Source organism: Nyctereutes procyonoides, unplaced genomic scaffold, assembly GCF_905146905.1.
Source record: "Nyctereutes procyonoides isolate TBG_1078 unplaced genomic scaffold, NYPRO_anot_genome, whole genome shotgun sequence".
Lineage (NCBI taxonomy): Eukaryota > Metazoa > Chordata > Mammalia > Carnivora > Canidae > Nyctereutes > Nyctereutes procyonoides.
This window is the reverse complement of record NW_026575126.1, coordinates 66,275,495-66,300,139: the sequence shown is the minus strand read 5'-3', so window position 1 is coordinate 66,300,139 and position 24,645 is coordinate 66,275,495. Positions and strand designations below refer to the sequence as shown.

Genomic DNA, 24,645 nt, shown 5'->3' with positions numbered 1-24,645 from the left:
CCAGGGAGCCTGCCCTGATTAACCCCCACCCCGCCCCCCACTGAGTTAGCCCTGGGCTGCTGGCACTCAGCCCTCAGAATCACAGATAACTGTGTCTGTGACTTCTCCATGCCCCCTCAGAACTTTCCCATAGAAAGTTCTGCATGAGGATCCCTACTGCAATCCTGGAACCCAGCATGTGGCCCACCACAGCCTGGGGGTGGGGTGGGGAGGTAGAGGGTAATGAGTTGGGGGTTGGGGTGGCTGAAACCACACTACCAAAGTACCCCGCTCCCTGCAGAGCCCAGCTGGGCGCCGCCCCTTCCTCCAGCATCCTCCCCAATTTTCATGTCGCGCTTGACACGCGCTGACAATAGAGGCTGCTGTTTCATCCTCCCCACCAGCGCCTCGGGGATGCTGGGGGGACCGGGCATCCCCAGGTGTCCAGGTTTCCGGCTTTCCAGGCTCTAAATAGAGTGCACCCAAGGGGTGCCTCCCCCACCTGGGCTCTTCTTGACCCACTGCCAGTCGCTTGGGGATGAACTGCAGACAGGAAAGCAGGCGTGGGGAGACAGGCTGTCCCGGGAGGCAGAGGCGACACAGATGGAAGCAGCTCTGAAGGGAGATGAGGGGGGAACCGCGGGGGCCTCCAGCGGAGTCCGGAGGCCAGCTGCTAGCAGCCTTGTGACACGCGTGCCAACTTCCCAGGGGACAGCCAGCCACCCGCGCCCCTGGCCCAGCCCTGGTGGAGTTGGGCGGGGTAGGGGGCTTCCCGTTCATCACCTCCCCAGGGAGCCCTCGGTGCCAGTGCATCATCTCCACTGCCAATTAGGCTGTAGAAATAACTTTTTTTTCCTCTTTGGATTCTCCTAGCAAGGGGCAAGCCCCTAACTCACCCCAGGCAGCTCATGGTGGCCTCTTTCGGTGGCCTTCTGTGCTCCGCTGCAGAGCTGAGCTGCTGCGCCCAGGCTTTGTTGGGGGGGGGTGTTGGCCAGCCCCATCCCTGACATTGGCCAGGCCCAGAGGGAGGGGCAGGCTGCAGGGTGAATGGCAGCAAGGGGAGGGGGCGGGCTGTGCCCAGGAAGTGGGGGGAGCAGTGGCAGGCCCTGGAGGCAGGGTGAGGAGAGAAAACACCCCCCTCTCCCCCACAGGATCCCGGCAGTGAAGGCATCACTAAGGCCCAGAGGGGGCCTGATCAAAGCTGTGCTGTACAGGTCAGTGATGCCCTGGCAGGAAAGTGGGCGAGTGTGGGGGGGTTCGGAAAATGTCAGGGCCACTCCAGGTATAAAACCACCATGAATTTTTTTTCCTAAAGGATAAACGTACAGGGCTCCAAAGCTAAGCAGAAGAACAGAAAGTGCATAGCTGATGGTTTCACGGTCCTGTGACAGCTGCTCATTTGCTGTGTGACTTTTGGGCCAGCCTCTTAATCTCTCTGAGCCTCAGTTTGCTTCCAAGAAATGGGGATAACAATCATGCTGGGATGATTCATCCAGAGAGTGTTCCTCTAGGCCCTGATGAGGTCCTGGGCACAGGGCTTGGCATCATCAAAGGGCAGAGGGTACCCATTGTTTGTAGCATGGGGATGTCCTTTCTGCAGGAGGTTGGTCCTCTCTGCAGCCTGTGCCAGCCCAACATCTAGCAGCCAATCCATTCTCACCCACAGCAATGCCCTCATACCCAGCAGAGCCAACAGCCACCCTGACCAGGGTCAGCGTTCAGGGTCACTGGCCCATCCTGGGAGTGGGACGGTTTTGGGCCCAGTTCAGTAGCAGGATGTGCAGCGGCAGTGCCTGGGGTGCTGGTGGGAGAGTGGGTACCTCTGAGCTAGGCACACCCTGCCTGCCTATTCCTCCCCCAAATGAGGTACCTGAGGTTGTCCAGGAGTGGTGCACGGGCCTCAAGGGGCAGGTCCAGGGTGAGCGCCCGCACCAGGTCATCTACCTGCTGCTCAGCTGCGAATTGCTTCAGTGCAGCAAATACCCGTTCCTTGGCAGTTGGCTGGTCCCCCAAGATTTCATCCACCTGTGAGGAAGGGTCTGGTGAATGACCACATGGACTAGAGCGGAACCCTGCTCACCTCCTTCCCTTCCTCTCTCAGTTTACCTCCACAGGACAGCTGCCAAGGGAGCCCTGCCTGAGCACTGTTGCAAGCTTTTTACCCAAATGACGTCATTTCTAGCCTCAGGGCAGCCATACAAGATAGCAGGGCTAGTATCTTTATTTACATCCAAGCAAACCAAGGCTGGTCTAGGTGGAGTGACTTGCCCAAGGCCATGGGGTCAGGACTCATACTAAGAGAAAGGCCTTCTACTGTGCATTATAAGGATCAAAGGAATCAATATAAGAGCTTTAAAATGCACCAGGCACTCAATAATTGCTAGTTACTATTATTATAACACTATACTCCTTTCCACCACACTGTTCACTGAGAGATCCCACATAGAATATTCTGGTGTTACAAAGAAGCCCTGGAGTGTGTGCCTCTCTCTGAATTTGGATTCCCTTAGCGCCCCCTCTGGACTTCTGTTTTTTTCTGCTTTGTGTACAAACCAGCTGATACAAATCAAGGTACATCTATTCAGAGGAGTCCATGCAGCTATTGGAAAGGGGCATGCAAATAGGCACCATGTTTCTGGAGGGCAGCTTTGGAAAGTGTATCCAGAGCCTAAAAATGCACCCATCATCTTACTCAATGATCTAGAAATGGATCCTAGGTATGTCCTGAGAAACAAGATGGTGCACGATGATATATGAGTGAAAAGGTTCACCTCTGCATTGTTCATAAAACAGATATATTGGAAGCAATATAGATATCTGATAATATGGAATGGATAATTTTAGCTCATCCATTTGAGGGATATTTGTAGTCCCGGCTATTTGGCTAAGAAAAGAGGAAACCCCACACTATGTGGGAGGCAGGACCCTGGCAGTTATGTGGTAGTCTGGGGGCAGTTGTAGGCTCTGGTCCAGGGTTTTGGCTCTTGAAAATATGAGGCAGAGAGATGGGGACAGCAGAGCTTGCTGAGGGTGGTGGTCAAGCCCCACAGCGCACCCTGAGCAGACTTCCCTAGTGGGGTAATTTAGGACAGCTGGGCTCCAGGTTGCCCATCCCATCCTGGTTCTAAGGCTGGATATCCAGCTGGGATTCTGCAAACTGTTCCTCCCACAAATCAAATCCCTTTCCTGCCTAAGTTAGCAGAGTAAACTTCTGTTGTTTGAGAGCCAAGTCCGTTTGATATTCTGTAGTACTGTAGGATATCGTTGATTCTGGGTTAACCTTTTTATTTTTTATTTTTTCATATTTTAACGTCCCTGAAATCAGGATGTATCTTATGACTAGTAGCCATTCCTGGGCATGTATATGGATGTAGTCATGGGTGTTCATATTGTTACTTACACTGATTTATTTGCATTGCTGGTACTAAATATGTTCAAATAAGTCTAAAGTCCTTTTGCATAACTACTAAATCAAGTGAAAAGTAAGGTGATAAGGAAGCATGTGTCATAGGTTTATTGCCAGAGGTATTTCTCTTTTTGTGGTAAAAAAAAATAACGGGGTGTCTTGCAATTAACATGCTTTCAATTTGATGCAATGTGTACTTTTTGGCCAGAAAGAATGATGCTGGGGATTTTTATTTAAAACCATAAGGTGCACCTAGGTGGCTCAGTGGATAGTGTCCGACTCTTGATTTCAGCTCAGGTCATGATCTCAGGGTCCTGGGATAAAGCCCCATGCTGGGCTCCACGCTCAGTGAGGAGTCTCCTTGAGGATTCTCTCCCTCTGAGCCTCCCCTGCTCTCTCTCTAATAAATAAATCTTTAAAAAAATAGAACTATGAAATGCAGAGTGATGGCTAAGGGTGTGGAGGTTCTTTTGGGAGTGACCAGAGTATTCTAAAGCTGGTCATGGTGATGGTTGCACAAATCTATGAATATACCCAAAACCACTGGATTGTACATTTTAAATGAGTAGATTGTATGATATGTGAATCTATCTCAATAAGGCCGTTATAAAATATGCAGAAAAATGTGATGAACAGGCAAGTGAGAAGAGCAGTTTACAAATGGAATACACAGGGTTGTCTGAGCCACTGGGTGGCTCAGTGGTTGAGCATCTGCCTTCAGCTCAGGTTGTGATCCCAGGGTCCTGGGACTGACCATGCTTCTCTCTCTGCCTATGTCTCTGCCTCTGTTTCTCTCATGAATAAATAAATAATATCTTTTAAAAAAACAAATGGGATACACAGTGTTATACTTTTAGATATATATGATTACACATATATCTATGAATTAGAAATATGCACTAAGTTTTATAGTGATTTGGATTTTCTAAAATAAGTCAATGGTTTCCATTTTTTCTATAGCAAACTTATATGATTTATACAGTCAAGAAAAGGGAAACATGTTATTATTGTTCCTTTTCCTTTCCTTTATTTTTACTGTGGTAAAAATGCACATAACACACAATTTACCATTATAACCATTTTAACATGTACAATTCAGTGGCATTAAGTACATCCACTGTGTGGTGTAACTATCACCATTATCCTGTTCCGGAACATATTCATACCCCCCAAATAGAAACTCTGTACTCATGAAATACTTGCTCCCCATTCCCCTCGTCCCCAGCCTCTGGCAACCACTAATTGGTTTTCTCTCTCCGTGGATTTGCTTATACTGGATACTCCTTGTGAATGGGATCATACGGTGTGTGACTTTTGTGTCTGAAATTGTTACTTTTTGTTTTCGCAACAATTAAACGTTGTCTATCCATACTCCATGAGAGCCCTCCCGTGATAGTCAGGAGGTCTGGGGGTCTGAATGCTGACGCCCTGAGCTGACCCTGAAGCAGAGATGGGAGGCTGGGCGTGGAGTGAATGTGTGGGTTTGCTGTGTCTCACTTTCAGGGGAGAGTAGATGCAACCTTAGCCAGAGCTAGGGCTGTTCGATACCACCTCTATCACCTTCCATTCACCCCCAACGTCCGTAGACAGCATCCTTCCCCACCACCCTCTGCTGTCAGAGGATGAAGAGCTCCCCATCTCCCTGGCCAAGGTCAACCCTCCAATCCAGACACCCACAGCCCCACCCGACCCCACCTTCTTTTCCTCCATCTACTTGTCACTCGGCTCTCAGCTCGAAAGTCACCTCCTCACAGAGCTTTCCTGACCACCCTGGCCAAGCAGCCCCCCTACCTTTCTCTCTCATCTCCCTGTTCATTTCTTCCTTCCACAATCATGATCTCCAGATAGCTTGTTTATAGATTTGTGCACTTCCTCGCTGGCTTTTTCCCACAGGGACAACAGGTTCCCTGCTTGTCCTCATCACAGCCATCTCCCCGGTCTCAGCGCATCACAGATCCACAACCAATGATGGTGAAACACGTGGATTTCAGTGTCTCTCCTGCCTTCTTCCCTTCAGCTTGTATAAATATTCAAGTCTCTCCTATAAATACATGAGTACATGAAGTCCCCTTACCCTGCAACCCAAGCAACCTCTTAATTCTTCTGGCCCAGAGCTGTCTACACTCCTTGCTTCGATACAACTACCCTGATCTACTGCAGTGCGCCCCCTACTTGCAGCACTCCGTGGCAATTCTCTGGGCAAGGACCCCAAAGGGTGACTTCTGGAGCTCAATCTTCAGCCCAATGCTTGCTCCAGAGCTTCAGAATGGCATGTCCAACTCCTTCCTAGATAGTCGCACCAGGAGATTAAGGCAGGCTTTCCAGAGGTGGTGATGCCATAAAATGGGACTTCAAGGGCATCATGCCAGAGTCCTAGCACGTGCACCCCACAAAGTCTGTGTTACTGTTTGTCTCCTCCACCTGATATGACCTCATATGATGGCCTGAGACCCAGACCTAACGTCTTTTTCCGGCTTAGCATCAAGCACAGGGCTTGGCACATAGTAGGCACTCAGTGAATGTTTATGGAACTGAACCGAAGAGCCACAAATGGGGATCCCTGGGTGGCGCAGCGGTTTGGCGCCTGCCTTTGGCCCAGGGCGCGATCCTGGAGACCCGGGATCGAATCCCATGTCGGGATCCCGGGGCATGGAGCCTGCTTCTCCCTCTGCCTATGTCTCTGCCTCTCTCTCTCTCTCTGTCTCTCTCTCTGTGACTATCATAAATAAATAAAAATTTAAAAAAATAAAAAAAAAGAGCCACAAATGGCCAGCTGTTCTCTCACTGCATTTCCTGTGATTCCCCTGGCGACCTCAGTTTCCCTGGCATTGAGTAGGGCAGGCTGCAGCACCAGCACCCCCCCACACACACATCCACTGTGCCAAGGAAGGTTAGGGTTTTGCAATCAAAGTCAGCTGCAGCCTCAATTCAAAGGAGAACATGGCTAGCTGGAAAGACGTTTTATGTAAGAAAGAGGAAAAAATAGATCCCCCCCCTGGGGCCTGTGCCACAGTGCGGCTTTGGTGTCAGCCATTACCCAGATGCTCTCAACCTACATCTAAGCATGAGGCACCATCACGGGACGCTAATGGATTTTCTATTAAATATCAGAATCTTCAAGGAGGAAAAACTGGGGCAGAGAGAGCACTGGCGACAACCCGGGAGCTAATTGTCAGAAAGTCCTTGATTGTCCCCAGGCAGTCTCTTCTGAGGATTTGCTCTCAGTTTTTGCAGGTGCATGGTGAGCTCAAACCAGAACCCACCACTCCCACTCCCCCTTGGTAGAACACACATCATGGCTGGCCTGGGCAGCCAGTCAGATTCCTCCCTCCCTCTGGCAGTTGCCACCCTGGCCCTGCTTTGTGGCCAGGTCTGCATGTCCACCCTGCCCTTCTGGGGGCTCTGAGCATGCCCTCTTACAACTTTGCAGGGGTTGGATGGAGTCTGGGACACGCCTTTGGTTCTGTAGCAGGTCATCTGGAATTATAGCAGACATTACTAGTGACTGCAGTCTGAATGGTGGTGTCCCCACCCCCCGCCCCAAACCTAATGTCCAATGTGATGGTATCAGGAGGTGGGACCTTTGGGAAGGGATGAGATCATGAGGGTGGTTCCTTGCGAATGGGGTCAGTGTCCTTATGAAAGACACTCCAGAGACCTCCCAGCTCCTTCCCTCCCGTGAAGACACGAGAGGTCTGCAACCCAGAAGAGAGCCCTCATTCTGCCATGTTGGCACTCTGATCATGGACTTCTGGCCTCCAGAGCTGTAGGAAATAAATTCCTGCAGTTTCTTTCTTTTTTTAAAAAATATTTTTTTCTTTATTTATTTATGATAGTCACACACAGAGAGAGAGAGAGGCAGAGGGAGAAGCAGGCTCCATGCACTGGGAGCCCGATGTGGGATTCAATCCCGGGTCTCCAGGATCACGCCCTGGGCCAAAGGCAGGCGCCAAACCACTGCGCCACCCAGGGATCCCCAATTCCTGCAGTTTCTAAGCGATCCAGGCTGATATTCTGTTACAGCAGCCAGAAAGGATTAAGCCACTAGTGCTCACCAATATTGCTAGCTCCCCTCCCCTCTCTGAGCGCACAGAAGACTGCATTTCCCGGCACCCTTTGGAAGCAGTGGCGTGACTAATTGTGGCCAATGAGCACGGGCTGCGGGTGCAGTGCTTTGCTCCCTCTCTGAAGTCCTTAAGAGCCAATGCACACATTTCCACCCTCTCTTCCTCTTCTACAGAAACTCCCGAAGCTGCAGGTTGAGATGAGGGCATCTGGCATGTTGAGGCCTTGTGTCAGCCATCCTGGAGAGTTGCCTGGACTTTTAGAGGACTTTGTGTGGATGGAGAATAAACCTGTGGGGTGTGCAAAGGCCCCAAGATGTTTGCTGTTTGCTATAACAGCAGAGCCTATTCTGGGGATAGAAAGAAACTGCATCTTCTGAGGAGTTGTACCCTGGTGACCTAGGGAGGTGAGAGCTGAATCTTGCATGTATGTGTGAGTGACTGCATACACTTGGCTACACAGGCTGGCCTGCTCAGGATCATGGGCTAAAAGGCTCAAGTTGGGGTCCTGCCCAGACACAGGGACATGCCAGGGTACATGGTGGGGATGAGGCTCCTGAGGGGATTCAGTTTAGAAGGAAGGAGGACTGGACCATGCTTGGGCACTGAAGAAGGCCAGGTGGATGGAGATCTGGTACCTGGGCAGTGGGCTGGGAGTCATTTCTCTAATAGCAGGGCTCCTAGTCCTCTGCCCACCAAAACCTCATGGCCAAGCTCTGCCAAAAGGAGGAATGAATAGTGCCCTTTCCATGGAGGAAAAGTGAGGGTGCTGTGAACTTAAGTGTCCTAATCACCAAACTGAGTTTCCAGGATGTTGGATTGGGCATCCACATCTGAAGGCTCTGAAGGACAAGTTAGGAGGGTGGAAGGTCTCAGGTAGTTGCTATACTGACACCTTCCAGTAGGTCCCAGTAGATATGATGACACTACTCAGCCTCTTTCTCCCTGACTGTGTCCCAACCAGGTTGCCTAGATTTGCCTGGATTTTTCCAGAAAAGATCCAGGTTTCTGCAAATCAGGGATTACTTGGGATTCAGGTCTAAAGGCCAGCTCCATCCTCAGAAGTCCTTTTCTAGCTCTGGGTCTCTACCTCTCTTGGTGGCTGCTCCTTGCTTCCTGTAGATGACTTAGACCTTGGGCTCCTCTTGTGGCTAAGGATGTTAGTCATTCTAGGATCTGACGCTCAGTCCTCAGGGAAGTCCTAACTTTCCACCAGCCACCCCTTAGGGCCTGCTCGTGCCAAAGTCTGATGCCTTTGGAAGATCAGGGGACTTGAATCAGGGCCTCTTGTTGCCAACTAGCCAGCCAGACTACTGTGTAAGGCAGAGCCAGATCCCAGTTTTGTGAGGGCTTAAAACAAGTGTGGCTCTTTAAAAAAACAAACAAACAAACAAACAAACAAACAAAAAAACTATGTGCTATTGTCTGAATGTTCGTGTTCCTTCCAAATTCATATCTTAAAACCCTAAGCCCCAAAGATGATGGCATTAGGAGGTGGGGCCTCTGGGAGGTGCTTACGTCACGAGGGTAGAGCCCTTATGAATGGGATTAGTGCCCTTACAAAAGAGACCCCAGAGAGCTTCCTTGCCCTTTCCACCATGTGAGGACACAGTGAGAAGGCACCAGCTAGGAACCAGAAAGTGGCTCTCACCAGACACCAAATCCGCTGGTGCTAAGATCCTGGACTTCTGGCCTCCAGAAATGTGAAAAATGAATTGAAATAAATTCCTGTTGTTTATAAGCCTCCTGGTCTCTGGGATTTTGTTACAGACTAAGACACTATGTTAGTCAGACAGACAATAGAAGGAATGATCCACTGCCACACGATGTGGATGAAAGTCACAGCAAAATGTTGAGCACAAGAGGCTCAGCACCAAAGAGTTATGTGCTGTACATCCATTTTTAAAAAAAGATTTTATTTATTTATTCATGAGAGACACAGAGAGAGAGAAGCAGAGACATAGGCAGAGGGAGAAGCAGGCTCCATGCAGGGAGCCTGATGTGGGACTCGATCCCCAGGACTCCAGCATCATGCCCTGAGCCGGAAGGCTGACACTTAACCACTGAGCCACCCAGGTGTCCCCTGTATATCCATTAATACGAAGTTCACAAAAGGGAGATACCTGAGTGGCTCAGGCAGTTAAGCATCTGCCTTCAGCTCAGGTCATGATCCTGAGGTTCTGGGATTGAGCCCTGAGTAGGGCTCCCTGCTCAGCTGGACACCTACTTCTTCTCCCTTTCCCTCTGCTGTTCCCCCTGCTTGCTTTCTCTCTCTTTCTCTCTCTCTCTTTCCATCAAATAAATAAATAGTCTTTTTAAAAAAGTTCACAAACAGGCAAAAGTCATCTCTAATGATGCAAGCCCAAATAGCAGCAACCTCTTGATGGAACCAATAGAGAAAGGGGAACATAGGAACTTTCTGGGGGTGAAGGAATCATTCCATTTTCTATCATTACCTATATTCTGTCGATCTGCATTTTGAGCAGGGTGGTGATTACAAGTGTGTGTGCACATGTAAAATCTAGTGAGCTGTACACTTAATGTACTTTACACCTGTGTATCTCAGTAAAAAAGAAAAGCAACCCCCATAAAACAACCAAACAGAATTACAAAATTAGGTAAAGAGCCTTGAAGCTCGCGTGTCTTTATATTTCTGGCAAATGTGTCCCTAGAAGACTCCTCGGCTCCAGGTTGTGGGAGCCATACCAGGCCCCAGAAGGGTACCCGGCCAACCACACCCCACCCCACGCGCTTCCTACCTTGCGGCTGAACTCCTGGGCCTTGCGTCTGCGCTCCCGGTGCACAGCATCCGGGCGCTTGCGGCGGGCCAGGCGCAGCAGCTCGCGGCCCAGGGAGAGGCCTGGGCCACAGCGCGCGGGCCGCGGGGCTGCGGTCGGGGATGCGCAGCGGGATCCAGCGCCTGGGTCGCCGTCGGGACTGGGGAGCACCCCGAGGCTGGGCGGCACGCGCGGGCAGCGCCGGGCCAGGCGCACGAGGCGCTCCCGGCTCAGGCCACCCACTGCCAGCCCCTCCACCTCCAGGATCTGGTCTCCGGGCCGCAGACCCCCAGCGTGTGCGCTGCTCCCTTCTGTCACCTCCAGGACAAAGCAGGGGCCCGAGCCACCCAGACGGAAGCCGAAGTCTTCGGGCCAGCCCTGGTTGGTGGCAGGCATGGCAGCGCTGGCGGGGCAGCTGAAGAGGGAGAGAGGGCACAAGGGATTCATCGAGGCCCTGGTCTGCTGGTCTGCAGGCTGCTTAAAGACCCAGGAGATGCGCCAGTCTGGGCCTCTACTTCTCTCTGCCTCCAGGTGGAGGATTAGTGCTTAAGTTAAGACACTATTGTGTCTCAACTCCTAGATTCAGCTGTGCCTTAAGTTCACCAGCTTCCATGTAAAATAAGGACTTCCCCGTGCCATGTGCTCACAAATGCCTACTGACTTTGGCAGGTATTTGCCCTTATTTATTTATTTATTTATTTATTTATTTATTTATTTATTTATTTATGATAGTCACACACAGAGAGAGAGAGAGAGAGAGAGAGAGAGGCAGGGACATAGGCAGAGGGAGAAGCAGGCTCCATGCACCGGGAGCCCAACGTGGGATTCAATCCTGGACCTCCAGGATCGCTCCCTGGGCCAAAGGCAGGCGCTAAACCACTGCGCCACCCAGGGATCCCGGTATTTGCCCTTTGAGTTGTAGGACTCTCCTTTTGGACTTCCTTGGGGAAGCATGGTATGACTGATTTGGAGGTCTCCCAGGTCCTGACTCTAGGACAGACTCAGGGGGAGGGGGAACCTCTGTCCTCCGAAAAAGGCCACGTTGTGTGGCCTGGTGAGGTGGGACGAGACACAAACCTGAAAATTAATAAAGGGAAATCTCACTAAACCCAAGTCAGGAGGCCAGAGGGGGGAGCCATACCATTCCACCTCAATTATAATAAGGATTATCTCTCCCAAAGCCCAACAGGAGAATCGTCAAACAGAAAAAAATCAATTACAAGCCCAACAGGAAAAGACGCACATTGCCTCTCCTACAAGAGGACCACCCTTGCAACTCAGCCAATGAGCAACCGTGATTATTATTATTTTATTCAAAATAATCCCTCCCAACTTCCTTATTCTTCTCTATAAAATTCCTCTCCTTTGTTTGTTGGACTTGCCTATGGTTTTTGCCATAGCTTGTTTGTCCTGAATTGCTATTCTCTACCATTCCTGGGTTAACCCATTTTTGCTAGAAAAAAAACTTTTATTTTTAAGGTTAACAAACACAGCCTGGGGAGGCAAAAGGGTGACTGTCCCAGACGGAACAATCTAGGTGTGTTTCTACATGTCTATTTAGAGCAGGGATTGCTTAGAGCTCATGGATGGCCTCTGAAACTGTAGGCAATATGTGGTGTGAAGGTTTGGTTTTCCGAGGAAGTCTTTAGTTCTGAGGACTTCCTGACTCTGGTTTCAAAGAACCTCTGAGGGCTGGATTTGAAGGCCCTCCACAGATGCCCAGAGCTCCCCAGCATGGAGTCAGTCATCCTCTTATGGCTCCCTTTCCCAAGATGCCTGAACACGTCTTAGCGGCTGGAGAGTTGGGGTGAGGAGGAGATCCAGGGTTCCAGCAGCGTCGTGGACTAGTAAAAAATGGTCTTAAGTGACCACCAGTGAGACTCTGTATCACCTGGCCACCAGAGGACAGTGTGAACACTTTTCACCTTGCATGTGGTGGAGGCTGTCACACCCCAAGGCTGGCCAGCTTCTTTCCAAGCCCATTCCAGGGAACCTGGTCCTCCTCTGCCAGGTGGCCATGCTGCCATGGGGCCTCAGGGACACTTACTCTATTGCTTGATGGCAGCACTGGACTCCTGGGTGCACTGGGCCCAGATGGGGTTGGGGGCATCACCATGTCTTAGAGGAGCCCGAGGTCAGTTCTTATACCATGAGAGAAGTAGTAACTCCTCCACAATCAAAGAGGGGCTGGCTGTAAACTCTGAATTTGGGGCAGAGGCACATGTTTCCCATGCATGTACACACCTGTTCTGGCCCACATACCTGTGGCAAGGCTGCCTGTCAGAGACCAGAGCAGGCAATGCCTAGCACCTCTACACCCAACCTGTGGAGCCCACAGCGCAAAAGTGGCTGCCAGCACTCAGACCCCACTGGGCTTTTGCACCATGTCAAGCCCTCCTATGTGTCGCCAACCCTGCAGAGTCACCCAAGCTCTCTCCCACCCACCCAGAACTCCTTGTGTGAGCCAGTCTTCCCTCTCACCTTCACCTAGAAACAGAAATCCAGGCTCCTGACAGGGCTGATGGGCTATCTCAGGGCATGAGAGGAAGGCATCTCAGGGCTACCCATCCCAGATTATTGGGTGCCTCTCCCACCCTGTGCTCCCAGGTTTGCTCACCTTCCTCACTGGTGATTTCAGTGGTTGCAGGGACAGAGCACAGGGCTTGTGGAATGCCTGGGGACACTTGCTTGTTGCCAGCCCTCTGCTACTGTACGAACAGTATGACCTTGGCGTCAGTTACTGATGAGCCCGAGGTGACAGCTGGAGTTTCTAAGGCAAAGTGATCCTCTGAGTAACCTGAGAAGGCCCCAGTTACCAGGCAGACCAGCAGGATGGCTGGACAGCTTGGCCAGGGCCCAGAGTGGCTGGTCCCTGCTGTGTGGTCTGGGGGGCAAGCAATTATACTCAGGCAGGAGTGGAGGCTGGCTAGAGCTGGGCCATGGGCTGGGTACACCCATGAGGTCATAGAACTAGGTGGGTGGTTTGATAGGGTTCATCTAAGCTGTTTTGAGATGAGGGGATGGAAGATGGAAGAGGGGGTTGGTGAGACTCAGTAGGGCGTGGGGATCCAGTCTCCATAGAGAATATCACTGCCAGAGCCCCAGTGGTCAGATTTATCCTCAGAAAAAGGTGAGATCCAGCCCAGAAAAAACGGTTTGGATGGGCAAAAAGATGCTCACCTAAGTAACTTTGGAAATGAGTGGAGTCTGTAAAACTGAAGGCAGATGGAACTGCACACAGTCCTGTACTCTAGGAGGTGAAGCTGTTTCCCACTGGGGTGCAGGTTAACAATTCTGAAATCACACACATGCACACTGGAATCGAACGATTATGTGAATGGATGGCAGGAGCCAGGTTTCTCCCTAGTGGAGTGGGAGGCTATAGACAAGCTAAGGGGGAAGCTAGAATAATCCATGTGGTACTAGATCAAAGCTGGGGATGTCAGTATGAACTCGTGTTTTGTTTACTACAGCTGTGGATAGACACATGTAGAAATATTTATGACTGTGTGTATTATACATAGGTTAGTATATGGACTTATGTCTGCTTATTCTGTCAGCAAGAGGGCCTAGAAGCAAGACACCCCAGCAGCAATGAGCATATCTAGTGCCAGATCTTGGCTTCTAATATTCTCCAATAAAAGGAGTCCAGGATCCTTAGACAAATGACTGATTCTAGGCCTGGAGCAGGAAGCATGCAAGAGGATCCTAGAGCATCTTCTGGTACCAGAGAGTACACAAATGCTAAATGCGCGCACAGACACACACACACTCGCGTGCATGTACCTACATATGGTGGGGTTTGTCAAAGGGACACAGGAGCAAATTGAGAGACATCTCATTGGCTGAAGATGGAACAATATGAGCAACAAAATAAGTAATGTAGTACTAGGTTATGACCCCAAACATAAATATCCATGAGTCTATGCTGATGTAAACATCTGGTTGAATAAGTAGGGGAGAAAAGACATCTCTCCCATGCAGAAGAATCTCAAATGATTTATAACTTTCCCCCATTTAAGTGTGGGCTGCATGTAGCAACTTCCTTCCAACAGGGACAGTACTAAGGGGTGGGGATCACAGTACTTCACAGTGAAGAAAATGATCAACCCTCCCTCAGGCAGGTGATCGAAGTTAATAGCAACAGGGATAAGTCAGGTTGATGGCATGTGCCCTTTATCTGATGTGATGAGAGCACTTTGCCTCCGTGAACTTCCTCCCCTAAACCCATAACCAGTTCAATTAGGAGAAAGAGAAACATCAGCATACTTAAATTGAGGAACATTCTTAAAACACGAGGTTTGTCAAAGGGACACAGGAACCTGCCTAAAGAGCTCCCAGAGGCCAATGATGAAGCATTTGAGCAACAAAGTCAATAAGAGAGTGTTGAATCTTAACCCAAATAAAATAAATATCCACGGGTCCATACTGATACAGACAAAACATACTTGGCTCTTCAAAGCCAAGGTCATCGAAAACAGGATAGTCTAGATATTGTCACAGACTGGAAGGGCTTAAGGAGACCTGATGGCTAGATGCAGTGTGGGATCTTGGGACAGAGAAAGGACGTTAGGTGAAAGCTAAGGAATCAGAACTAATGATAAAGATCAACATTTATCGGTTGTGACAAATGTACCATAGTAATGTAAGACACCACCAATAGGAGATGTTGGGTGTGGGGCAACAGGGAACTACCATAACAGCTTTTTTGCACACCCAACAGTATTCTAAAATTAAAATTTTATTATTAAATTTTTTTCTGAGGATGTGGGGGATGGGGATCAGATGGATCAGGTGAGGGATGCCTGGGTGGCTCAGCAGTTGAGTGTCTGCCTTCAGCTCAGGGCCTGATCCCAGGATCTGGGATTGAGTCTCGCATCCGGCTCCCTGCATGGAGCCTACTTGTCCCTCTGCCTGTGTCTCTGCCTCTTTCTCTCTCTGTGTCTCCCATTAATAAATAAATAAAATCTTAAAAAAAAAAAGATGGATCGGATGGTATTTTTAATAGGTCATCACTATGGAGCTGGATGTTTTGCAGTTTGCTTAGGCAAAGATGCTCTAAATTATTGTGTGTGCATGCAGTGCATGCACTGCATGTGTGTAGAGAGGTAGATGTGTCTATGTGTGTTCTCTAGTCTCATTTACATTACAAACTCTGCTGGGTAGGTTACAGTATATCTTCTTTGGGGGGAAAAAACCCTAACACTGTGCGTGAACCAGTGTCCTCAGAACATGGTTGAAGAACAACTGATACTGGAATAAAATACATCTTTGAGCAATACCTCCAAATGCTTAACAGGCTGCGTAATTGTTGTGCTGCATGGTAATTACGCATAAGCCGTGACAGTCACATGGGTGGCTTTACTTGGTGTGCTTTTTTGACTTCTTGATTAATAAACTGATGTTTCTCTACATGGTAAAAAAAAAATAGCGTCACGCAACCCTGCTGATGGGAGTGTAAAATGGTACATCCATTATGGGATACTGCTTGATGTTTTCTTAAAAAGGTAAACGTGAGGATCCCTGGGTGGTGCACCGGTTTAGCGCCTGCCTTTGGCCCAGTGCGCGATCCTGGAGACCTGGGATCGAATCCCACGTCGGGCTCCCAGTACATGGAGCCTGCTTCTCTCTCTGCCTATGTCTCTGCCTCTCTCTCTCTCTCTCTGTGTGTGACTATCATAAATAAATAAAAATTAAAAAAAAAAAAGGTAAACGTGGGGCACCTGGCTGGCTCAGTCTGTACAGCACTCGACTCTTAATATCAGGGTCATGAGTTTGAGCCCCACGCTGGACATGGAGCCTATGGGGAAAAAAAATAAAAGTTATGGATGCCTGGGTGGCTCAGTGGGTTAAGCGCAGGACTCTTGATTTTGGCTTGGGTCATGATTTCAGGGTCATGAGATCGAGCCCTGTATTGGGTTCTATACGCAGTGTGGTGTCTACTTGAGATTCTCCCTCTGCCTCTACTCATGCTTTCTCTCTCTCCCTCAAAATAAATGAATAAAATCGTCTTTTTAGGAAAGCTAAATGTACACTTATCATACAACCTACCCATCCCATTCCTAGGTATTTATGTGTCCAAGAGAAATGACAGCATATGTATACATTAAAGACTTGGACATGAATGTTTATAGCAGTACCAATTACAATAGCCCAAAACTGGAAACAATTTATACATTGATCTATTGGCAAATGGATAAACAAACTGTGGTATATCTATGCAATGGAATGCTACTCAATAATAATAAGTGAATTCTTGATACACATAACATGAATGAACCTTAAAAACAGTATGCTAAGTGAAAGAAGCTGGTAACAAAAGTCTCTCTGCTCAGACATCAGTTTCTCTGCTCAGCAGGGGGTCTGCTTCTCCCTCTCCCTCTGCCCCTCCCCCCTGCTCCTTCTTTCTCTCTCTCTCTTTCTCTCTCTCTCTCTCTCTCTCAAATAAATAAAATCTTAATAAAAAATGTCATTCTCATCACATCTTATCAATGGCACATGCTAAAACCCTGATTTACATGCTATTAACCTTGATCATCTATCTGAGGTTGGATTTGTCAGTTTCTCCACTGTAAAGTACTGTGACCTCCACTCCTTAATACTGTCTTCGTTGGAAGATAGTCACTGTGCGCAGTCCACACTTAAGAAGGTAGAGTTATGCTCAACATAAATTATTTGGAATCCTTATGCATGGGAGATATGTCTCTTCTCCCCTATTTATTTGATCATTTATTTATATCAGTATGGATTTATGGATATTTATTTTATACTTTGGGTTATAATCTAGCACTAAGTTATTTTGTTGCTCATATTGTTCCATCTTTGGCTAGGGGAGTCTCTTTTAGCTCACTCCTATGCTCCTTTGGCAAGTCTCCATTGCTCTGTGTGTGTGTGTGTGGTATGTGTGCATATGTGCATTTTACAATTGGCATGACAAGTTGGTCCAGGGTCATCCCAGCCCTAGAATCAACCATTTCTCCAAGGTGCTTTGATTTACTTGGAAGAGGAGGGAATAATATTCAAAACTAAGTTCTGGGCACTGGATGTGTTCATTGCTTCTGGGATGTCATTGCTTCTCGGCTGGGTCACTGATGGAAGCACACACATGCCCCCCTAGGCATGTGGTCTCCAATTGGTCCCACATTTACTCAGTTCAGCACCCTTTCGTTTTGTCCCCCTCACTGAGGTTACCTTAGACATTTGTAAAGCAGTTACATTCTTTTGGTCACATTCTGTCTTTCATCTTAGGATGCCCCAACTTGCTAGGAGATTTTTAAATTTGCATACATTGAAGGTCACTCTTTGTGCTATAACTGCTTATGTATTCTGACAAGTGTGTGATGGCATTCATCTGCCATTACTGTGTCATCACCCTAGAATAGTTTCTGTGCTTCATCCACTCAATCTCTCTGCCCCTGCTCCACCCCCATCTTCTGGCAGCCACCAATCTCTTTATAAAGTGATATCTCTATAGTTTTGCCCTTTCTAGATTGTCACATAAATGCAATCATATGATACGTAGCCTTTCAGACTGTCCTTTTTGCACCTAGCAATATTCATCCACGTTTGTGTCTTGATAGCTCATTTTTTTTGTATCATTCCATTGTATGGATATACCACAATTTCTTTACCCATTCACCTATGAAAGGACATCTTGATTGCTTCCAGTTTTTGGCAATAATGAATAAATCACAGACAGGTTTTAGGGCAGACATAACTTTCCAGTCAGTTGAGTAAATATATAGTACAATTGTTGTATGATTACAGTTAAACAAAGTTTAGTTTTCTCAAACTGTCAAACTGTCTCCAAAGTGGCTGCACCATTTTGCAACCTGCCAGCAATAAATGAAGAGTTTCTGTTGCTCCACATTGTTGTGGGCAATTGGTGGTCTAAAGGTTATTTGGGACTCTAGTGTGTGTGTGTCTCATTGTTTTCATTGTTTTTTTTCTTTTTTTTTTTAAAGATTTATTTTATTTATTCATGAGAGAGAGAGAGAGGCAGAGACACAGGAGGAGGGAGAAGCAGGCTCCATGCCGGGAGCCCAACGCGAGACTCGAGACTCAATCCTGGAACTCGATCCAGGGACTTCAGGATCGTGCCCTGGGCCAAAGGCAGGCGCTAAACCGCTGAGCCACCCAGGGATTCCCTCATTGTTTTTTTTTTTTTTTCCAATGTTAAATGATGTTGAGCATCTTTTCATATACTTATTTGCCACTTGTATATCTTCTTTGGTGAGGCATCTGTTTAGATATTTTGTCTATTAAAATTTTTGTTTGTAATTGTTGAGTTATCAGAGTTGTTTTTTTTTTTAAACCTTTGTATTTTGGATACAAGTCCTTTATCTGCAGTGTGATTTACAAATATTTTTTCACAGTAGGTAACTTGTATTTTCATTCTCTTAACAGTGCTATTCACAGAGCAAAGTTTTTAAATTTAATAAAGTCCAGTTTATTAGATTTGGGTGGGGGTATTATGCTTTTGCTGTTGTATCTAGAAACTCATCACCAAACCCAAGGTGGTAGAGATTTTCTCCCATTTTTTTTCTTCTAGAAAACTGTGGAAAACATCCACTCCAATCTTGATGCCCTGTAAAGACTGTGTTGTCATTGATCTGACTCTTCCATGAGAACAGGCTTTTTTTTTTTCTCTTAAATAATCCACAGAAATATGACTGTGAACACCATAGAATGGATCCTGATTGTTATGGACTGAATTTGTCCCTTCCAGTCCAGATGTTGAATTTCTAACCCCCAGAACCTCAAAATGTGACTATCTCCTTTCAAGAGGTAATGGAGTAAAAATGAGACTGTTAGGGTGGGGGCCAACCCAGCATGACTGCTTTCTCTACAAGAACAGGAAATTTGGACATAGACACCAAGGATGTGCATTCACTCAGGAAAGACTATGTGAGGACACAGCGAGAAGATGGCCATCTACAGGCCCCAAGAGAAACCAAGCCTGCTAACACCTTGATGCTAGACTTCCTACCTCCAGAGCTGAGAGAAAATAAATTTCTATTGTTTAAGCCACTCAGGGGCACCTGGGTGGCTCAGTGGTTGAGCATCCGCCTTTGGCTCAGGTCGTGATCCAGGGGTCCTGGGATGGAGTCCCACATCGGGCTCCCCACTGGGAGCCTGCTTCTTCTTCTGCCTATGTCTCTGCCTCTCTCTGTGTGTCTCTCATAAATAAATAAATAAATAAATAAATAAATAAATAAATAAATAAATCTTTTTTAAAAAGGCCACACGGTCTGTGGTATTCTATTATGGTACCTTAGCAAACCAATGCACTGCACAGTGAAATTTTATCAGAGTTTGGCTAAAAGATTCCTCCTTCAGGAGGTGTTGGGAGCTGGGTAAGTGGTTTGGCTAAGGAGACTGGAGGGGGGAGAGGCAGAAAAGAATTGATTGGGAAAACCCAGACATAAGTTTAAAATTAGCTGGTGTCCTTTGCCCATGCCAAGTCCACCTGTCATATCCAGCCACTTTGGACTGAGTAGACAGAGACCAAACTAGGCATTAATATCTTGTAGTCCTGTCATGTCCTACTACTCAAAGCCTCTGAGTATATTTGCACAATATCCTCAGGTGACTGAGGCAGGGAATAAGAGACTACCTGCTTGGGGGATGGTGGGGTTGGACCAGATGATTGTCCCTACCCATGACAGGAGAACTGAAGTTGACTGATGACATAATGGCATCTTAAGGGCATTTTAATGACTGCCATGGGGCCATGCTATGGCTTTCATCAGCAACTTGGTGGTGTATTAGTCAAGGTGATTAATGCTAGCTGTTGTAAGAAACAACATCAAATCTCAGTGGCTTAACATAATGAAATTTCATTTATCACTTACATCACTGTCCAGTGTGGGTTGGATGGCTCTCCTCGGTTGGGGGGAGGGCTTCCTCCAAGAAAGTCCACGGGGTTCTTGATCCTTCCATCTTGTACCGACATCTTTTTTTTTTTAATTTTTTTTTAAATTTTTATTTCTTTATGATAGTCACAGAGAGAGAGAGAGAGAGAGAGAGGCAGAGACACAGGCAGAGGGAGAAGCAGGCTCCATGCACCGGGAACCCGACGTGGGATTCAATCCCGGGTTTCCAGGATCGCGCCCTGGGCTAAAGGCAGGCGCTAAACCGCTGCGCCACCCAGGGATCCCCCGGACATCTTTTTTTTAAAGATTTTATTTATTTATTCATAGAGACAGAGATAGAGAGGCAGAGACACAGGCAGAGGGAGAAGCAGGCTCCATGCAGAGAGCCTGACGTGGGACTCGATCCACGGTCTCCAGGATCACGCCCTGGGCTGCAGGCGGCGCTAAACCGCTGCGCCATGGGGGCTGCCCTGTCCTGACATCTTAAACATGTGGTTGCTTCTCCAGGGTTATTGCAGAAGGGCAGGGGATTGCCAGAGGATTGTGCAAGAATATTTTAAGGCCCAGTGTAGAAGTGACCTACTTTTCTTTTGCCCACTTTTTTAATACCCAGAATAAACTTCAAAGGAGCTTGAGAGATGTAGTCTTCCCCTGTGCCTAGGAAAAGGAGATACTGTGGCAAACATCTGGCATGGTCTCTACCACAGATGAGGACATGAATTTTTCTACCCAGCTTGCAAATGTTGGGTTGCTGGGGAAGACCATGGGTGGAGACTCAGCCCTGCAGTCAGGGATGTTGGTTGTGACATCATTTCCATCTAACAAGACAGGGGGAGAATTGGCTTAGCAATAAAGTGGCAAGAGTTGGGGGCTTTCTTGACTATAATCTGATGTGAATTAAGGAGCAGGCTTGTTGGGAGCATTCTTTGAAGAGGAGGGTGGCATGGTGAACAGCATTTGGGTTAGTAAATCCCACTGCCATACCATTGGAAGTGTTAGCAGTTAGCACAATAATGATGAACGAAGCAGCTGCTATGTCCAGGTCCAGGCAGGCCTGACTCTGCTCAGCACTCATCAGGTCTTGGACCTGAAGTTGCAATGTAGAGGTAGTTTGTGAGCCACATGCTAGTGGGAGCCTCTCCCAGAACCCTGCTTCCACAACAGAAGTGAGATCAGCCCATGGAGCACCTCATCTTTCTTATGTTCACTTCCCTTTTGTCTGTTTCTCCTCTACTCACATTGAAGATACTTTATCTTGTTCTGCATATCTAGGTGAACCATCTCTAGTCCTATCTGAAATAAATTAGGGAGATGTAAATAAACGTGGTGGAGAACAGTCTGTGATATTGAGAAGTCGCTCTTCTCATTCCTTTTATCCACTGCTCTTCCCCCAATAATCAAGGTAATTGGTGGGGGAAGGGAGCTCTGAGAGGGCCAGTGGAGGGGGAGATTGAGCCCTAAAGGAGCCACCTATCTGTTTTTCAACTTCCTATGTAGACTTCAGTGTCTTTTGAAAAGACAACTGTCTGAAAGCCAAACTAATTTTTTGGTGTCAAATTGGGGACTTTGGAGAGGAAAAAAATAGAATTGCAAAAGCTTATGGTTTACACTATAAACCACAGAGTGGGACTGCTTGCACTGCGATCAAGAACCTCTTTCACACCCAGAGAAAGAGTTTGAGCTGAGGGCATGGAGGAGAGACTCACAAGGGAGGCTTGGAGGAGCGACTCACTGCCTCATTGGAACCTGGGTCACTGAAGCCAAGCTAAATCCAGTTATGGAAAACCAAAGAAGGTTACATTCAGCACAGTGTGAACTCCTATCAGCTGCACAAGCTCCACCCCACTCTTAGGAGCACCATCAGAGTCAAAGTAATTATTATTATTTTTTTAAAGATTATTTATTCACGAGAAACACACACACACACACACAGAGAGAGAGAGAGAGAGAGAGAGAGAGAGAGAGAGAAGCAGGCTCCATGCCAGAAGTCTGATGCAGGACTCGATCCCAGGTCTTTAGGATCACGCCCTGGGCTGAAGGTAGCACTAAACCGCTGAGGCACCGGGGCTGCCCAGAGTCAGAGTAATTAATGCTAGCTATGGTAACAAACCATGTCACTGTTTGTATGTGTGACAAACTGTGTGTCCCAGATGCCTCTCCCTCTGGTCCCTTGCTTTGGACTAATGTTCAGAAGCACTCCTGTTACTGGAGACACAGAGGTCCCAGGCTGCAAAGTTTGTAAGCTGCTAATCCTGCTCATTCTGGAGCTCCTAGTCAGTGATGCACCATTGGTAACAGGCTCTGAAGAGGAGTTGCCCTGGTGGCTTCCTGACCCAGAGGAGCCATCAGAACCTGGTGGACTAGTTCACTGTCATTACTGAAGGCAGGATAAGAGGTTCTCCAGGGACATTTCACGGAGCCAGTGAGACACTTATTCCAGGCCCATCCAAAGCCCTCTGCTTTTCCAGCCTCCCTGAAGAAATTAGCAAACACTTCCTCTATTTGGTTTCCATGGTGGTCCTCTTTCTTCATTCTCAAATTGGATTGACCATCCTAACTTGGCCTTCTTTGCCAGCTCCTCCTCTGCTTCTGGCCTGTGATATCAGAGAGCCTCTGCCTCTTCTCTCTTTACACCTTTTTGCTCATCCTAAGGAAATGCATCCGTTCTGGGTGACCTTGCAGCACTAGTGACTGCAGCTTTGTGACTAAAATTTCCTCCCCTTTCCTTTGAATATACATTTTCTTGAATCTACACCAGGAGACAGCTGCCAGGAAGGAATTTTATTAATAGATTTGCCTTTGCGTCTGGGAAACGAAGGACATCCACCAAACATACACTCCTGCCATGTCCCAAGCAGCTGGTGTTTTCATGGTTGCACTTCTCATTCATTCGGGGCTTTATCTAATATGGGGGGGACACTTTTGACATATTGCTATCATTCCAGATACAACAACTTACTAGATGCCCACTTCCTGAGTGCCTACCCAGCATCCATGCCCCTTTCTAGTATTACCAGGTCTGCATCTGGAATCTTCCTCTCTCCTGAACAGCAGCCCCTGGTTCAGGAGAAACTGATTCCTCCTGAAGCTTTGGCAGGAGGGCTTCATTTAACTCACCAAATGGTGCGTTCCATCCTCCTGGCCCCGTCATTGGTTCCGGAGGGAGCCCATGACTCAAGTCAGAGTGAATTTTAGCACTCCTACTGGGAACACCAGGGCAATCCACCCCATTCTCCTTTTATTAGAAGCGAATGTGGATGGGCAGCCCGGGTGGCTTAGCGGTTTAGCACTGCCTTCAGCCCAGGGCGTGATCCTGGAGACCTGGATCGAGTCCCATATCAGGCTTCCAGCATGGAGCCTGCTTCTCCCTCTGCCTTTATCTCTGCCTCTCTCTCTCTGTTTCTCGAATAAATAAATAAAATCTTTTTTTTATTTTTTAATTTTTATTTATTTATGATAGTCAGAGAGAGAGAGGCAGAGACACAGGCAGAGGGAGAAGCAGGCTCCATGCACCGGGAGCCCGACGTGGGATTCAATCCCGGGTCTTCAGGATCGCGCCCTGGGCCAAAGGCAGGCGCCAAACCGCTGCGCCACCCAGGGATCCCAAATAAATAAAATCTTAAAAAAAAAAAGAAGTGAATGTGGAAGCATGAAGCCCCAGGGGTGGCTGGCAGCCATCCCACCACAAGGAGGAAAGCTGGTCTGAGGAATGAAGCTGATACTTGAGCGACGGAGTGAGGAACAAAAAGAACTTCTGACCTTGATGATGCCATTGAGCCACTGATTCAAACCATTTCTGAAGCCTGCCCCATCTCTGAACATTGTGGTCACAGGGGCCAGGAAGAGTCCTTCATTATTTGATCTGGTTTGAGGTGGACTATTACTTGCAGCATAAAGAACTTTGATACCTCAAACCTCTTGTGCCAGAAATACTTCCCATTTTGTTCTTCTGTATGGATCATGTTTGTTAACTATTATGCCAGCAGCCAAAATTTGATTGAATGTGTTTTACATGTCTGCATTATCTCATTTCATCTTCACAACAACCCTTTGAGGTAGATTCTCTTATGTCATGAGGAAATCAAGACAGAGAGGTTAAGTAACTGTCCTAAAAACCACACAGCTAGAAGAGATGGATCCTGGACTGGAACTCAGGAAGCCTGACTCCTGAGCTCATACTCATAACCCCTACACAACTTCCCATCCAATATTCTCATTCTGAATTTCTTCCTGAAATGACATTCATATCTATGCTTCACAGAGTCCAATGTCAGTCCCAATTCACTTGGTGTCCAGAGTGACTCTGGGGCACTAACTGATGTAGGCAGGCTACATCAGTTTATAGGCAGGCTATATCAGGTTTGAGGACCCAGAGGGGGTCCCGCAGGACCAGCTGAGAGGGTCCTTGGCTTTGTGCAGGATAAAAATCAAATGTAAGTGCTCGCTTTGGCAGCACATATACTAAAATTGGAACGATACAGAGAAGATTAGCGTGGCCCCTGTGCAAGGATGACATGCAAAAATCAAATGTAAGCCGGGGAGAA

General features: G+C 47.7%; 1 protein-coding gene and 1 non-coding gene across 3 annotated transcripts in view; one reads left to right on the top strand and one right to left on the bottom strand.

Annotated features, from left to right (window-relative positions):
- The window catches only part of GRID2IP (Grid2 interacting protein), a 36,888-nt gene extending 26,266 nt beyond the window's left edge, over nucleotides 1-10,622 (bottom strand). The window contains exons 1-2 of one of the 2 annotated variants that reach the window (XM_055339219.1): nucleotides 10,209-10,622; nucleotides 1,850-2,004 (exon numbers count right to left, since the gene is read on the bottom strand). In XM_055339219.1, the coding sequence (XP_055195194.1) occupies nucleotides 1,850-2,004; nucleotides 10,209-10,622 (569 nt within the window). Of the gene's footprint in view, nucleotides 1-875; nucleotides 890-1,849; nucleotides 2,005-10,208 lie in introns of those variants that run through there. The other variant, XM_055339221.1, reaches the window with a different exon arrangement.
- Nucleotides 10,623-24,538: 13,916 nt separating this feature from the next.
- LOC129520324 (U6 spliceosomal RNA) lies at nucleotides 24,539-24,645 on the top strand. Its single transcript, XR_008666561.1, has one exon. It is a non-coding gene; the product is annotated as a U6 spliceosomal RNA (small nuclear RNA).